General features: G+C 47.0%; 1 protein-coding gene across 5 annotated transcripts in view; it reads left to right on the forward strand.

Moving 5' to 3' along the window:
- The window catches only part of Rel (nuclear factor NF-kappa-B family member relish), a 112,895-nt gene that overhangs the window by 28,171 nt on the left and 67,600 nt on the right, over positions 1–17,124 (forward strand). For 2 of the 5 annotated variants that reach the window (XM_089584801.1, XM_089584805.1), the window contains exons 2-3: positions 14,557–14,773; positions 16,282–16,415. In XM_089584801.1, the coding sequence (XP_089440927.1) occupies positions 14,557–14,773; positions 16,282–16,415 (351 nt within the window). Of the gene's footprint in view, positions 1–9,513; positions 9,817–14,556; positions 14,774–16,281; positions 16,416–17,124 lie in introns of those variants that run through there. The other 3 variants (XM_089584803.1, XM_089584802.1, XM_089584804.1) reach the window with 3 other exon arrangements.

Consider the following 17,124-nt stretch of genomic DNA (forward strand, 5'->3'; position numbering starts at 1 on the left):
GACAGTGAGCTTCCATATTAACCAGGTGTAAATGAGTTGACAAAGTTTGGACCCAGAAAAATTCGTGTTAACGGGGCACGACTGTATATCACACCACATGTCCTAGATGTACTGAACCACTTTTTGAGCGAATGTCGGCGAAAATCTGCCTCTCCTCCTTAGCAGTGGTGGACGGGTTTAAAGCTTACCTCGCTCTATATCGCTAAGTTCCTTGATGTACAAGAGCTAACAGTCACCGAAACTAAGGAGCATAGAGGATGATTTTTTATTAGTGGTATTATTTACCTGGAAATTAAGTGTCATTATTTTATTGCTTATAGATAATTTGTGATAATGAGACAAAGAAACCACACGCCGCCGGTGGGTTCCCAACCCAAGACCTCTGAATTTCGCGTCCGGTGCTCTACTAACTGAGCGACTACGGCGACGGCTGTCCAAACTTTTGCTTTCGGAAGTATTGATTTGTAGTGTAACCGAGCCTTGAGAGTGTTCACCAGAGCCGCTCTCGTTCATAGCGGCAGCCGTAGTACGTCCTGTATTACCGCGAGCGCCACGTAAGAACGTGGTCGATTTGTGAAGGCGGAAGCTGTGCGAGAACTTTCTTATGCTACTTATGGCATCAAGACTGCCAGAATCGAGGCCCTGGTTAAACTATTCGGGCTACAATGAATGTAAAACAGGAAAAGAAGCCCCTCTTATCCATTATCTTGTCTTCTGAGTAGATGCACAAGGGTAAATCCCACCTGGCAACTCATGGGATTCTGCAGCAGTGGTCGCTTTTTCCTAAAATTGTTCAAAACCACCTGATCTGTTCTTGCGCCTGTAGTCCTCACGTGGTAAAATGGCGCATTCCCACAATGGGGGAATGGCCCAGACGTGTGCTGTGTCGCCCTGAATTAATGATTACATTTTAACATCAGGACATCGCCACCAAAAGAGCACGACTACAACGCAGAAAAACACATAAGTACCTAGCAGTACGCAAACGTGCAGCGCGCAGGCGACACCGCAGTTTTTACAGTGTGCACCAAAAACTGCTGCCGACAGGCGCTTGGGCCTCCATAAGCGCGAGACCACATCCTGAGCGATTAGAGGCGCGCGTTTGGCCGATAACATTCCTTGCCCAGGCACTCTCGACGTCACGTGTGGTTTCGGCAGGGAGCTGTAGCTCACAGGCGCAGGCAGGGGGTGTGGAAGAGCACAACGGATTCAATGGGTCCGCCTAAAAAATGCTTCCTGCTCACGCTAGGCTGTGTGTAACGGCGCTACGTGCGATCGACACGGAAAACTTCATCGTAGATTATCTCCGCCAAGTACCGTATGCACTCGCGTGAGAGCCACTTCTTCCAACTTGACAGTTTGGAGAGAGAAAAAAAATTAAGTTGAATAAGAGCATATTGGACGGAAGTCCGTCTGGCTGGATTTGAAATAAAAGTTGAGGAATGCTCACACCAACCAATGATTTATTTTAAGCCCAACGTTTCGAGACCAACTCAGTCCCTTCTTCGGGGCTGACTGATAGGCGAGCAAGCAGCACCAGGGAGCGGCTGCGCTTGGCAGAGAGCAACTGCCTTCATTTGCCCGGTACTTTCCGCGGGGAGCTGTACAGGACGGCGACAAATGCCTGCGACGCACTGTGAGACCATGCACGCCTACGGCGCGTCGTTTCGTTCATATTTCGCCCAGAACCTTAATCGCACGAAGACTCCGTCATTATGCAGCATCGCCTACCTGCTGATCGTCGTATCGTGCAGACTTTCAATGCATTATGTTTGTGAACGGTTTTCCAGGGTCGGGAAATTTGTCGAACAATACCGGTTGTCGCCTAAATCGGAACGCATAATCTGGGTCCCACTGTGGCCCAGCGGAAAAATGCCGCTGTCGTCTAAGGATCGCACCCCGTCGAAATATAAAAAAATAGAAAATATTCGGGGTCAACTTAATATATATATATATATATATATATATATATATATATATATATATATATATATATATATAAGAAGGGGTCACAACCTTGCAATTATCTTAATTTAATACCGACAGTTTCGGACGGAGGACCGTCCTTCCTCAGAGTATATATACATATATATATATATATATATATATATATATATATATATATATATATATGGGCCGCCGCGGTGGCTCAGCGGTTATGGTGCTCGGCTGCTGGCCCGAAAGACGCGGGTTCGATCCCGGCCGCGGCGGCTAGAATTTCTTTGGAGGAGAAATTCTAGAGGCCCGTGTACTGTGCGATGTCAGTGCACGTTAAAGAACCCCAGGTGGTCGAAATTTCCGGAGCCCTTCACTCCAGCGTCTCTCATAGCCTTAGTCGCTTTGGGACATTAAACCCCATAAACAAACAATAAACAAACATATATATATATATATTTCTTATTTCTTATTATTCCGTTATTTCTCCGACATCAACATGTAAGTACCTGAGAATTAACATATCGCATGATCTTTCTTGGTCCACCCATATCACTGCCATTACTAATGAAGCTAATCGTGTCCTGTCTTACTTACGACGTAATTTGTCAGTAGCTTCTTCGTCTGTTAAAACTCTCGCCTACATAACGTTGGTTCGTCCCAAGCTGGAATATGCATGCGCAGTTTGGGACCCTCACATTTCTTATCTAACTAAAGCACTTGAATCAGTGCAAAACCGTGCAGCTAGATTCATCCATTCAGACTACTCTTATCATTCTAGTGTGACTGCCATGAAGTCAAGAGCTAACCTGCCTGACCTCGAGCTGCGACGCAAAATCTGCCGACTAATCCTTTTCCACAAGTTTTATCATTCATCCCTTGCAGATGTAAAACCAGCTCATCACGTGTCTCCTCGCACCAGTCACAGCAAAGCCGTTTATCCCCCCGCGCACGCACCACTGCGCACCTTCATTCCTTCTTTTCCCAGACTGCAGTAGACTGGAATGGCCTGCCTGCCGATGCCGCACTCCACACCAGCCCCGTCCATTTTAAAAAAGCCATTGAAAATGTTCTGTTTTAGACCCCATGTCATTCATTTCAGATTCATTTTTTGTATTGTTTCCCCTCATGTAATACCCCTATTCAGGGGCATTTGAGGTGTACAAGAAATATATATATATATATATATATATATATATATATATATATATATATATATATATATATGAGAGAAGCGAACAGCCACAGAAACCTATAGGACCGAGGAAATTTTTTATTAGTTTATTTATTTGGTGCTGTTGTTCGATTTAGAATATTAATGAACATGTTATCGCTTAAAGCTAATTGATTAGAAAAGCAGAAGAAAAAACAAGCACATGCCGCCGGTGGGATCCGAACCCACGACCTCCGAATTACGCGTCCGGTGCTCTACCGCTGAGCTACGGTGACGGCTGTCGAGTCTTCTGTTTTTGGGGGTATTTATGTTTACAAATAACCTAATCTTGAGAGAGTTCATCAGCGCCACCCACGTTCTTAAGCGGCGGACGTAGCACGTCCTGAGTTACCGCTGATGTGACGTAGAACGTCATCGAACGGCGAGGGTGGAAGCTGTGTGAGAACCCTCTTATGCTACCTATGGCGTCAAGGCTGCCATAACCGAGGCCTTCGCTAAGCAATTAAGCAAACAAGGGAAGGGGAATGAGGGGCTCGATATAAATTTGAGAGAAGCCAACAGCCACAGAAACCAAGGGACAGAGGAAATTTTTTATTACTTTATTTATTTATTTTGTGCTGTTGTTCGATTTAGAATATTAATGAACATGTTATCGCTTAAAGCTAATTGATTAGAAAAGCAGAAGAAAAAAAAGCATATATATATATAAGAGAAGGTAATAATATGTGTAATTGAAAAAAAATGCAACTTTCTCAAATTGTTCATACCGAATGCGCTTACACGTACCATAGCTCGCGACGTCTTATGTCGTCCATTACTGATTCGCAAACAGTACAACTAATAAAACGCGTTGTCCTATTAATTACTTGTGTTTGGCGCATGATAGCCATAGTTGCTTATGCGCCATAAAACCCCATATAACTAACTAACTATCCTATTAATTACAGCATATCTCATCTGTTAAGTGACTTTAAATTAGGGGTGTGCGAATATCAAATTTTTCGAATACGAATCGAATACGAATACTTAGTTCGGAATATCGAATCGAATATCGAATAATCAGGGACCGACGCATTTAATCACTACGAAACATTTATTTGAGCATCCAAGAACATCACAGTTCACCTATAAATGAGTAAATGAACACAAAAGGTGTGTGTGGCTGCACAAAGCGTATAAAAATCGAGAATATACTTCTTAGAGGAGTGGAAATATCACAGAAAATGACTAGTACATAGCATTGATTAAAGCTAGCTTGTCATAAGCACAAAAGCACGTTGCTGGGATGAACATTAAAGGTTCAGTAGCGTGGCTTTTTGGGCTTGTTGGTACATTGTTCCAATACACTGTAGCGCAGCAAAAGACGAGGACACAAGAGACGAGAGACGAACACCACGAGCGCTAACTTCCAACAAATTTTAATCTCCTGAAGCATCACATTTCACAAGCATCACAAGGTTGTCGTGAAGAAAAACCAGCTGCTCCACATGGTCAGGCCGCAATCGTTCCCTTCGAGCTGAAACGACTTCTCCAGCCACAGAAAATGCCCTCTCATTTGGCATTGAAGTGGCAGGTATTGCGAGGTACTTGGTGCACAGCTTTGACTATACCAGCTTCGCAGGCAATGCCACAAGGAAGCTCACTAGCGCAGTCAGCTACGGTATGGCCCAACGTTACGCATGGCTAGGGTCCCTAGAAAGACTTGCAAGTATTTCTAGGGACCCTAGCATGGCTCTGGGTGCCGCCATGTTGGTATGTCTATGTTGATAAGACTTGCGGGCCGAATTGAACACCGGTGCTCGCAATAGAATATCGGTCAAATCCAAATATTCGCTCCGGATCGAATATTCGAAACAACAAGAATACTTGGATTTCTAATCGAATTCGAATACTAAAAATATAATATTCGAATTGTTTTCGAAAATTTCGAATATTCGCACACCCCTACTTTAAATTTCTGAGCCGCAATCGCGCCCCTTAACATCGCTTCAGCAGCTCCGCTGAAGGGCACTAAGATGTGAAAACGGAGACAGCACACGCGCTGCAGCGGGTACAGAGCGACCGAGGTGTAGAGGAAAGGAAGCGACCGTGGATCGGTACAGTGCTGTCTCGCGGACACGTCGACAGCAGCGCTCTGCCTAGCAGCCCTACTTGAACGCGGAGCCGTCGCTATGGAGGAGGTGAGCCCGCTTTGAGATACTTCCCTTGGGACAGGTGTTCGGTGGTGGGCCCGGCTGTCTTGGTGGCCGTAATCCTCAACGTTAGTTTAGGTCTCCTTAGGCGTAAGCACACGTTAGCTTAGTCGAGCTTAAGCCTACGGTAACTTGAGCTTAGGCCTACCTAGGCCTAAACTTCTGGACGCGAAGACATCCAAGTCTTCGCGAGCGAGCAAGCCCCGCGACAATCCGACGTCTGCCACTTATGTCACTGCGTTCTCCATTTTTTTCGTTCTTTATTCCATTTGCATCGGCTAGGTATTTCCGTTGTTCTTGCCGATTCACTGACTCGGTCGTGAGCACTAGTGCAGCCTGTGCCATACTACGCGAGGTCGATTTCTATTATTTGTTTCTTCATGGGCAATGAAGCACGGTTGGATGTTCAACGATGTGTGTAAGGTTTGGGAGAGATGATATGCTCGCCTCGTGCGCTAGAGCTACGGCGGCCACATTTTACATTCTGGCGCTCCATCTAACGGATAGAGCTTTGGAAAGATAGTTCTGTGCGTCCGCTTGCAACAACAAAAAAAAAGTCTTTTTCGTATCCGGGTCCCGAAGAAGGGGTTGGCGCGACGGAACTAGCAGCACGGTTACACATGCGATCGCTATCTCCTCTGGGCACCCTTCCCGCACTAGCCGAGTTTTTAGTGGGAGTGAGGCGCCTCTTCCTCGCCGAGCAATTTGAAGAAACGTTCAGAGAAAAGATGCCCAGGCTTAGCTTGGTTAAGCCAAAAATGCGTTGCATATTGCGCGGTCTTTTTGCGCGAGGTATTGCTTGGCGGCACTCGATTTTCTCAGCAGCTTTTCCTCCGTGACGTATGGATGGATGGATGGATGGATGGATAGGAGCGCCCCCTTTGAAACGGGGCGGTGGCAACCGCCACCATGGTCAGCCGTGTTTTTTTTTTCTTTTTTTTAAGTGGTTTGGTGATGTCACGTCACCACGTGACGTGACGTCATCAAACCATGTGATGTCGCGTCACGTGGTTTGGTGGCTGCCCGGCCGCGCCCAAGGGCTGAACTGAGTGATTGCAATATGCTACGCATAAAACCCCCAAAATCAACGTGGCTATGTCCTTCAGCGTCCCGAAGCCTCGCCGCTGGAGCCGCAGTGAAGGGCTCCGCGTTCATCCATTCCGCGACCCACCCCCTGGGGGGATTTTCTAAACCTCAGTGCGCGGGTTTCGTAACGTTTCCTCTACATCGGAATGCGTACCGAACCCACGACAGGGCTGCCGCGGCGAGTCCCTATGGACGACGGCGTCGGCACAATGTAGATGTCTCGCCTTTGTCCCCTCGCAACCCAACGCGAAGCGACGCCGCTGCACTAGATCGCCTTTCATCGGCGACGGCGGCCGGATACGAATCGCGCACGTACGCACTGCCCGGACACACAGGTCGGGTTTCGTGCACCTGTGCACCGGGCCCGCTCGCACTAGCGCGACGCTGGGCTACAGTTGGTTCGTCTTGGTACATGGGCGCCGAGAGAGCGCAGAGAGCGAGAACGCTGGTGTTGTGCGCTGTGCGCATTCGTTTTTTTTAATACTTTTTTTCGCTGTTTTGCCAAGCTGCACGCCAGCGGGGCTCGCGTTCGCGCAAACAAGGACGCTCACGCACCAGCGCAGCTCGAGTGACGTCGGTGTGTGCGAGCGTGGGTGTGTTGTGCACCCGTGTAGTAACTGCGTGTCCTGCTGGGAAGTCCGCGGCGGAAGCCTATGGCGGCTGCGGGCTGACTCAACGGCACACGGCCCGAGGAGGCGCTGGCCCGACCAAGCGGCGCACCACGCATGCGCACCTTCTCGCTATCAGTGGGAAAAGGAAACAAAATCGTCGCATTTCGTCTGGACAGCAAATAATAATAAAGAAAAACTTAGGGAGTAAGTTAATCAGTTAATAACATTCTGTGTGTAGGGGGCTTTCCGTATCGCGTTGTTTGCCATTTGATAACGAGAAAGTGGTGTTTACGAACAGACGGGATTAGCCTTATAATGTTCTATCGGCAGTTCCTCCATCCGAGTCATTTAACTGAACGAATGTGCCTCTACTGTTCTCCCATTAGACCAGTGCCTTCTAAAAACTTTAAATATAATAGATATACTGATCTATTCTGCCACGTTTTCTTGGATGCTCGACGTGCTTTAGTATGCCTTTATTATCGCATGAAAAAAAAAGGCAAAATAAACTGACCACACTTTACTCAGTGTAAAAGTTCCAAAACTGCAAGAAGCGCATGCAATGTGTTCGCAGATACTGCGACTGTAGCATGCTACACTCAGACGCAAAGGTTTGTTTGGCGACAGTTAAGACTGACAAGTCAAGCTACAGACGCGCTATTTCCTTATTTTTGACATCGCAAAAGAACCATGTAAGCGAATACTGTTGCTGTTACTGACACAAATAGATTCAAAACCAACCTCCGGCTTCTGAATGAATGAATGAATGAATGAATGAATGAATGAATGAATGAATGAATGAATGAATGAAATAATAAAGTTAATAATAATCCATAAGCCGGAGGTTGCTTTTGAATCCCTTGTGTCAGTAACAGCATCAGTATTCGCTTTTGATTGTAAAACATTTTATTCGTCGGAAAGAGCTTGGTAAGAGGTCGCGTTAAGTGGTCGGGAGTGCATAGCCCTCGACGACTTTGTCAGCCCACTCCACTGCCAGAACTTGCGTGCTGGGGTCAGAGCTAGCCAGCCAGCACGGTCTCCCACCGCTCGAGAGAAGGAGCGGTAACTAGATCACCCGGAGGTGGCTCTATTTTGCAATCCCATAGGAAATGATCGTAGATGGCTCGTTGGCCGCGGTGTTTACAGTTCGGGTTGTATAGATCAGGATAAATGTGCGCGGGAAGTGATGGGGTGCGTATCGATCTCGTCTGTAAACGACGACGACACAGTATTCACTTTGATCATGCTCTTTTGAGTGTTCGAAATACGCGCCGTCTGCGCTGTACAGCGATGAAGTGGCGGGGTGTCGCATACATAGAGTTTCTTACTATTACCTAGAGGGAAAGCAGGCGCCCCTTCTATGGGAGTTTGCGTGAAGCCCCCTCAAGACCACTTCAGCTCTACTATTCTAGTTCACTGTAGCTCTACTACCATGGAGGCCGCGAGCATCTCGTGACGCGGCACTGCAGAAGCGTCACAGCGAAGGAGCATGTGCTCCAATGTCTCCACTGCGCCGCAGTCATCGCATGCGTCGCTCGGGGATGGTGGCCGCTGCAGCGAGCGAGCAGTTTGCGCTCACCACGCAGCCGTCAATGAACACAAGCAGATGGTCGCGCAGTTGCACGTAGAGCGAGAGAGCGAAACCGAAACCGAAATCCGGCTAAGAGCTACCGCTGCCTTGTCACGTGAGGGCCTATTTCCCATGATTCTTTCCATTATATTTTTTATGACTAGGCTTCAAGATTGTGACGTCATGGTCCCTCCTAGTTTTTCTTCCTCCATGTCTACTACAGCCACCACGGGCGCTCAAAGCATCATGGGCCGGTGAGCTACCGACTGCAGAACCACAACTTTTAGCCAAAAAATAATGCAAAAATAAACTCTGTTTCATAATTAAAAATGTCCTAGCATTCAATATCCCGCCTAATGATTGCAACAAATGAGCAGAAAAGCATGTAAATGCAAAGTTAGCCCAAAATAAGGGATGACTCGCTCTCCTTTTGGCCAAGTATTGAACACTACAAAAACTAAATATTCGCAGTTTCAAAAGAAAATATCTTTTTAGAAAAGATATTGTTGCTTAAACATTTTAAAAGGTTTTTTTAATAGCATTTTAGAAAAAAAAGAAACCTTTTATTGGCGTCGTGTGTTGTTGTGGTTTTGCCACTATGAATTTTGCACACTGCGTTCGCGCCAGAGTCGTCTGCGCACACACGAACGGCGTTTTTGAAATGAAACGTCTTAGTAATGACACTCCGTGTTTCCAAAAAAAAAAATACAACTGTTCCGCACCAAGTAGCTCACCGGCCCTTGGTGCTTTGAGCGTCCTTGGTAGCTGAAGTGCAGCGCCGCCACCTTTCCCTCTAGGTAATAATAAGAAACTCTATGGTCGGGTATTTGCATAGAAACTCTATGGGTATTTGTCCACGATCTCGGAGGCACGCTCAGAGGCAGAGGCTACAAACGAGCCGCTGCCAGCCAACGCCAGCCATATTTAGCCTTCCTTTGGTACCGTCGGGGGGCGCTAGCGGAGAAAGAACATAAGCAGGAGGTTGGTCGGTTGACGTAATGCGGTCGAAGTGTGCTAGGTACGGCGTCTCTTAAAGTTTCGGATTTCTTCCGGTCGTCCGCAGCATGCGATGGATCATTCGTTCATTCGGCTAGCTGCAGTTTGAGCAGACTCTCGAGGTCTGGCATCGTCGTCGCGGTTGCGGTCCCGGGGTTGTCACAAGCCTGCCTGCATCCGCGCTGCGCGATCGTTTGCTTCTTGTGCAGTTTGGTTCTCTGAACTTCTCAAACTTTGGCAACCGGTAAGACGGTAAAAATATTTGCTATATTCTTTATTTAGGGATTCCCATTTCTTGAGAACGCTGTTCACGTGAGCAAAGCTCGAGAAAGGCTCGTTTTGCTCGTGTGGAGCGGCCTTCTCGTTTGTGAGCTTTGCCGAATACATTGTTGTGCACTTTAGCAAAGGAAAAAGTTTACTCCCTTGTGACGCTGGTGATTTTATCGCGATTAGGAGTGTCGTCTGAGCTGTTTCATGTCTGTTTCGTCAGATTAGTGACGGTTTAGACCACGCGATTTTGTATTCACCTGGCTTCTCGAGTTAGCATGCATAGTTTGAAGGTAGATGTTAGATCGCAATTGCAGAAGATCGCACATTCGTTTATTTCCAGGTTGGTGAGCTCATTTGAATTGATTTTAGCTAGAAGTTGGGTACGTTGAAGTGTGTTTAGATCTTAACGTTTGCAGGTTCACTGTGATGATCGCTGCCCAGTTGAAATGATATCAATGCTAACTGCGTATGTTTAGTTCGAACAGTCGTGATCGCTACTTTTTCATTTCGTTCTTTATCAAACATTTGGAGCTTTTTGACTTTCAGAGGTTTTACTGGGGCAAGCATTGAAGCCAGGTGTAGTGACTGCCCGTTCAGTCATTCTGAAAACAGCTTGGAGACGATCTCGTGAGCATGCGTTTTGGTTGAACCGCGCACCGACAATCGCCGAAATTTTGTTGCGATAGATTCGGAGTTTTTTCGTGTTTTCTCAAGCCCTCAGTTGAATCTTTTGTGCCGAAAAACGGATTGGTGGTTTTAAGTATAGAACTTATCCCATATTGTGACAATAAATGACAGTGAGCAAGTGCAGCCAGCATCACAGAAATACTGTCTGCAGTTCTCTCAGGCCTGTGCGAGTTCTGCCTTGTTATATGTGAATACTATAGTGCACGAATCTTGACTATAAAGGAAGGAATTGTTTCAAACAGTCTTTGAAAACTTTGTTCTTCCAACGCAGCATAGGCATTGTAAACTACTGCTTTGCACATGACAATCTCAGCCACTTACGTGCCATGGAACCCCGCAAAACACACTGCTGTTGTCTGTTCTTCCTGGCTGCACTCAGTTCTCTCCTCCACCGTAGTTTCAATAGACCGTTTACAGCGCGCAGTTCTTCCGTTTGAGACCAGATGGCGCCACACGTGCGCTCCGAACACGGCACCATTACTTGCCTCGTAAGTCGCCGGCGTGTACGCCTCGACGCAGCAGTGGAAATTTCGCGGGTGGTTGCCGAATGTGTTCTTTCTACGATGTGAAAAGGCAGAGGAAACACATGCTCTGTTGTGGATTGCAAGAATTGCGACAGAGAGTTAAAGGTTCAGGATGTGATCGTTTGCGAGCTTCACGAAACCGAACTGCACAAGGAGGTAATGCCAATGTTCTCGCCCGTTCGCCACGCACCCTTTCCGAACTGGCGAATGCAACAAACACGTTCGCCAGCGCTAGATAGCTAATAAAGAAAGGTTTCAATCTTGGAAAATCGTCGAGGGTAAGTGCACAACACAGCCGCATGAAGAAGCTGTTCCGCCACCGAAACCATGACGGCGTGCTTTCAGTTATTGTGCACTGTGCTCAGACCGCATTGATCGTAAGTTGTGGTCTGTGACCATTAGTAAAACGAGCGCCCGAGGCCGAATTAGAAACGAAAAAAAATAAGACTACTTACGCTCCTTCATACGCCTGCTGTTTGTTATGCACTGCACAGCCGTGCGAGCCGACAACGCTTACCGTCAGTCCGTGTATTACACGCAGTCTTGGTGCTACTGTTCAATTTCGCTCCAAGTAGCGCGGTTTTCGTGGACCGTGTTCGGATTACAGCATTTGGTTTACGGCTGCTGTGCCGGACGGTTGTCACTTGCTCGCGGTCCATGCGAGACAGTCACTAAAAGTGACTCCGTACGCTCAGAGTGAAGCTGATTAATTACAACCAACGAGACCACGAGCATTTCCATGTGCGCATATCGAGCGTACCAAAATTTTTTATATGAGGCTGACGTTACTGTAAAATTCGTCCAGCATGAACGCGTAGCCATGCGCGCGTTATAACAATTATATCGCGGAATCCTTCGAAACGATTGCACGCCAGCTTGTGAAGGCTGCTTGATGCATGGTACTGCTACCATGATAGTCAACCTTGGTGTGCCTATTTATATTTGTCGCCTTTCTATGTTTATCCAACCAGTAGGAAATATTTCAGGTTTCCTAAGCACCGTTAACAGGTTGTAAACAAATGAGTACGATGTGCATGTGAGCGTTTTACAGCAGTGCTTGCATGCAGGTACACGATAGGACAACGACCTGTAAGGCCGCAGGAACATTCAACCTTGACGTTTTATATAATAACAAAAAAAAAACATTAAGCAGAGCCTTCAGCGCATGCAAAGACAAGCATTCAGGCGATCCGTCCGTTGGCTCGAAGAGGCGGAGAGCTCAGCGGCTCTATGCGACATGAAGTCCTATCACGTTTTCACGCCTGAAGTGATCAAATTAGGGTTGTCACATGTCCTTCCAAGCTTTGGCCAAACCATAGTGTCGTCTTCCCTCTCCTTTACAACCGTATCAGCCGAAACACTGCCTGTCGGAACCGAACCGTCCGACGCAGGAGCCTTCGCGACGAGGCGTGCGCCGAGCGGTCAGGAGGCGAGTAATGGCGGCGTGATCACGTGATCAAAGATGGCAGCCCCCATGATACGCCGCTGTAAAGCGTCTATAGAACCATTGATCACGGCAAGCCTTATGGGTTTGCATTAGCTGCTGTATTTGTGGGGCGAAACAGTTCAGGAAATACTGTCACGTGTCACTGATGCTGTCATTGCTGTGTCAGTTCCATGTTGCACCTGTTGCTTCATGTGCTGGTGCATGTATTTGTTTTTTGTTCTGGAACAGTGTGCATTTAAGCGGCATAAAGATCGAGCTTGGTTGAGTTGTAAGGCTTCAGGGCTGCAGGGATTGTGGAACCATTGCGTGGCGCATGGCAGTTTGCCTGATTGCTGTGCGCCACGCACGATGGGCCTGCAGAGTAAGCACTCACGTTACTGCGTTGTTTTTAGCCGAGTTGAAGCAGGTTGCTTTGAGTAACTTTTGACTGTAACGATGAATCAAAGTGCACGGGTATTAAAACAAATTATTAGGTAGGGGAAGTGGGCTGCGCTAAATACGAAGAAAAAAAAAACTAAATTTGGCTGCCCTGTATGGACGAGCACAATTAGTGATTCTTTGCTTTTGCCCTTTTTATTCGGATGAGACGAGCAATGCTGCAGAAAAAAATGAGGGTCACCCCACCAACTTGAAATATTTCGACTGTGCTAGTTCATTCGGTACAGATGAGGTAGCAGGGGGAAGTGGGATAGATAGGTCTGATCTGCTCTCTCTAGCCTGCACTCTCTGTCTGGCAGCAATCAGCACATGTGTGGGAATGCAAGGATTTGAGCGACGTAATTAATGGTGGCAACCACTGCCTGGTAAGGAATGTGAATGCACTTGCACTGACCATTTTTATTCATAGGTAGTCTCAGTAGTGAAAAAGCAGCTAACCAGTGCCTCTGTGAAGCATCAGAGGGGGAGCTGTTTCAGAAGGATGCAGTAGCAACCTCGCATGTTGTGAGATAACCAGCCTTTCCCTTCTTCAATGGCCTGCTCTCCCCATCTCTCTCTCTCTCTCAGGTGCCTGGCAGGAGCACTGGTGTACATCATTGTGCCGTGTCATCTTTGGGTGTGAAAAACTGAAAAGAATGCTACTCTATTTTAAAACTGTGTAATTACTTTCTGGGGGGTGAGATTTACGCTAGACTTTGGTACTTTGCTTCTGCCAACGTGCTATCGCTTTCGCTGATCATCAGCATCGGCCTACATAAAAACGGGCGCATGAATTGATAAAAAAATTATTGGTAAAAATTCTCTAGAGTGTTTCTAACAAAACCGCTGTGGAATCAAGCACCTTAGACTGCAAGCTTTATGTTGTGCAAAAAAAAAAAAAAAAAAAAAAAAATGGGCGCATAAAATTCAGTGTTCTGTCCCTTTAAAAGACTGGCAACTGAGCATGTTAACAGGAAATGGTGAAATTATCATAATGGGGCATTATTTGTGAGCTGTCAAAATGCTGATTGCTTTTTTTTCTTTTACATGGCAAGATTAGGGTTATATATTACTATCACAATGTGGTTTTTTATTCTGATGTGTTTCACCTGCTATTGTGGTTCGCTGGCTTTGGCGTTTGTGCTGCTGAGCCCTGGGGCGTGAGACCAAACCCTGACCACAGTGGCTGCATACCGGTGGTGATGTGCACAAAACGTCCTCGGTCAGGGTGAGAATCCCAGGCGGTTGAAAAATTCATCCAGAACCCTGCATTACAGTGTCCCTCTTAGCCCGTGTATAGCTTTGGGACATTAAAGCACACACAGTGCACATGCCCCGTATTTTAGCATTTTTATTTGGTTGCATCATGTTCAGTGGAGAAGGAGGCAATGAAAGAAAATGTCATAAGCAATTTTGCAGTGTTATTGCAGTTTTATTCTCTTAGGGATATTAAAGCTTGCCATGCGCTCTAATTCCCTTCTGTATGGCTCGTATAATGTGGTATGTGCCTGATGGGTGAAATGAAGCCTTGGCTGTTATGCTGTATGCTTTGAAGCCTGGTTTCAGCTTTAGCATTTGAAAATGTGTCGGTGCATGTCATCTGGGCCCTGACTGTATTTTTTTTTTCTCCACTTCTTCCCTTTGCAGGACGACCCATATGGTGCTCCGCTTGGCAATGTGGCCTACCCAGTGAGTGGAGAGGAGGCTGCGGCAGCATCTTCTTCCTCATCAGCGGAGCAGGAGCAGCTGCGCTCTTTTCAAGACTTGCTGCTTCGCAGCTTTCAGCACGCTCCGTCTGAGGCGCATGAGATCGGGATGCCTATCTGCACGGACTTCGAAGAGCAGCAAAACCTCCGCATGAGCGGTATGTTGTGTGTAACCCTGCTGCTTGCAGGTCTCTAGGAAATCGGAGCTCGGACATTTAGTCTTGAACCAGCCGAGGACAAGTGGAGTTTGAGACTTCACTTGCAGGGTTGAAAATTGTGGGCACTTCCTGCCTCGGGGAGAAATTCTCACGTGCTGTTCTGGGAAGATGCTCTGGCTTTGGTTTTGGTAACTGCACGCGTGTTGATCATACAGCGTGCTTCAGTGCAGAGTGCGCAAATTGCAGATTTTCCTCATGGTAACCACTGGCATGGCATGGCATTTCAAACCAGACCTTTGGATAGTTTGCCCCCAAAACTGTGGTTTTGTCGCTGTCGGACTTATCAAAGTCGCAAGGTATTCGATGGCTGGCAAATATTCGGAATGTTAAAAAATTCTTGGGTATCAATTTCTCGAATCGGATATGTACCAAAGAAGAAACATTCGATCCATATTTGAAATCTGGAATTTTTGCTCACCCCATTTTAGCACATTAATTATGTAGTATCAGAGTGTAGTATCCGTAAAAACTGCATCTGTTGCATCAGGCATGTCTCAGGGGTGTTTTACCCGACTGGAAGTTATCGAAAAATTAGCTTGGCTGGATGTAGTTTCCAATGAGTCTTGCTTATTTTATGTAGGTGGTGGAAATTAAAGTACATATTTCAGGGCTGGGGCTATGATGTACTCCTAAATTTAGTGGTGCCATTACCGTATTAGTTTGTGCACTCTTTTTGCAAGATGGCTCGCAAATTACGCCGAGATTCCACGAACACGTCCTATAAAAACTCTACAAAGGCCATAATGCGCAACATGTTCCGTATATTACCGCCTACATGCCGACCCCCCAACTCTCACTCCTCACTGGCCAAAATAGCTGATACAATCACAAATCCAGCAGTCAGGGGCAAATGGAGATAAAAGGCGACAAAGTGGCGCTCTCACGTGTGGCCCGGCAGACGAGCAGCATACCGAACAGCAAACGGTTTGGTAGTTTCGGATTGTGGCGCGCGCTGGAGGTTACCAGCAGTTTGCTCTCGCAACTGGTCATCCAGGAAAGCGGCCGCCAGCATGAGTGAGTAGGGTAAATGGCACACAATTCCAAATTTTGGGGGGCCGGGGTGGCAGCATCCTCTTGCCACTCGTCTTTCGCAGCTGCATGCTACAACTGAGCCACACCGATCTTCCCCAGCGTGCCTTGAGCGCCACGAGTGCGTGCGGGTGGTCTGGTGTCATGGGAGCATAGAAAGTGCAAGTGAAGTTTTTTTTTTGCACAATGCAACTGGCTATACTGTTTAAGCCGCTAGGCATTTGGCCCTCATTCCTGCGTGTTATGCCTGTATGGTGCAAGCAATAAAACTGGCCTCTATTTCTTACCACAGCAGCCGTTCATACTGAGCAGAAATTTTGAGGAGATAGTGAGGTCTCCTGAACGGAACGTATCTTTGCACGGGATGTCTTTAGCAGTGGAAGGTTGTTAATTCTCTGTTTTGTTTTGTGCAAGTGCAGGTGGGGCACGGCTCATCATCCTGGAGCAGCCCATGAAAGAGACGAGGTACCGCTACAAAAGTGAGAGTGGTTCCCATGGACCTCTTATTGGGGAGTCCAGCACCCAACAGCGCAAGACATTCCCCACTGTGAAGGTGAGTGGTCCATTCCACTTTATGCTGGCGGCCGCGGTTTCCAGCACAGGTGTCAGCTGCAGAAACACTGTCTCATGGCTAGCGACTGCCGTGGAAGAAGTTGTTTGAAAGAATGTTGAGTGCCATAGCAGAAAATTTATGGGACGCAGGTTTGTGGAAACGAAATTTTTGTGTGCAGTCAGTCGAACCAGTGCTCTGAGAAGCCTGGAAGCATGAGGGGCATGCATACCTCATCTGCTGCGATGAATACCATCTGGCTGCTTGGTGAGGCAATGCAGGAATTTTCTTGTGAACTCGCCTGTTTTAAACTATTACCCGTGACTGTATAGTTACACTCGACCTGTTATGTCGTGGCAGCAACCATTCTGCGAATCAAGTTGCACAGAAAGAGCTGAGTGCACTGTAATGTACAGGCGCGGACAACAGTAAACGGAGCACGCAACTGTCTTCGAATATTTTGCAAGCGTCACCTAATTGAAATTTCCAGCAGTGGTGCGCGCATGCTGGTAGCTGAGGTTGGTGGGCTTTCCTGTAGACAAACAATGCTTCTTCATTACCAATGGAGAAAGCGTGATTGCACTTCGAACACAATAGTGTGCTCCGTTTACTTATGGCCGCGCCTGTACACAGCCTCAAAATTCTGCCTTTTACATTGGGGCCTTTATGCATGAAATATGACAACCACCAGACTCCCATGGCTTAGTGAAAG

This window comes from Amblyomma mixtum, chromosome 3 (genome assembly GCF_055824585.1).
Source record: "Amblyomma mixtum isolate Tamu chromosome 3, ASM5582458v1, whole genome shotgun sequence".
Lineage (NCBI taxonomy): Eukaryota > Metazoa > Arthropoda > Arachnida > Ixodida > Ixodidae > Amblyomma > Amblyomma mixtum.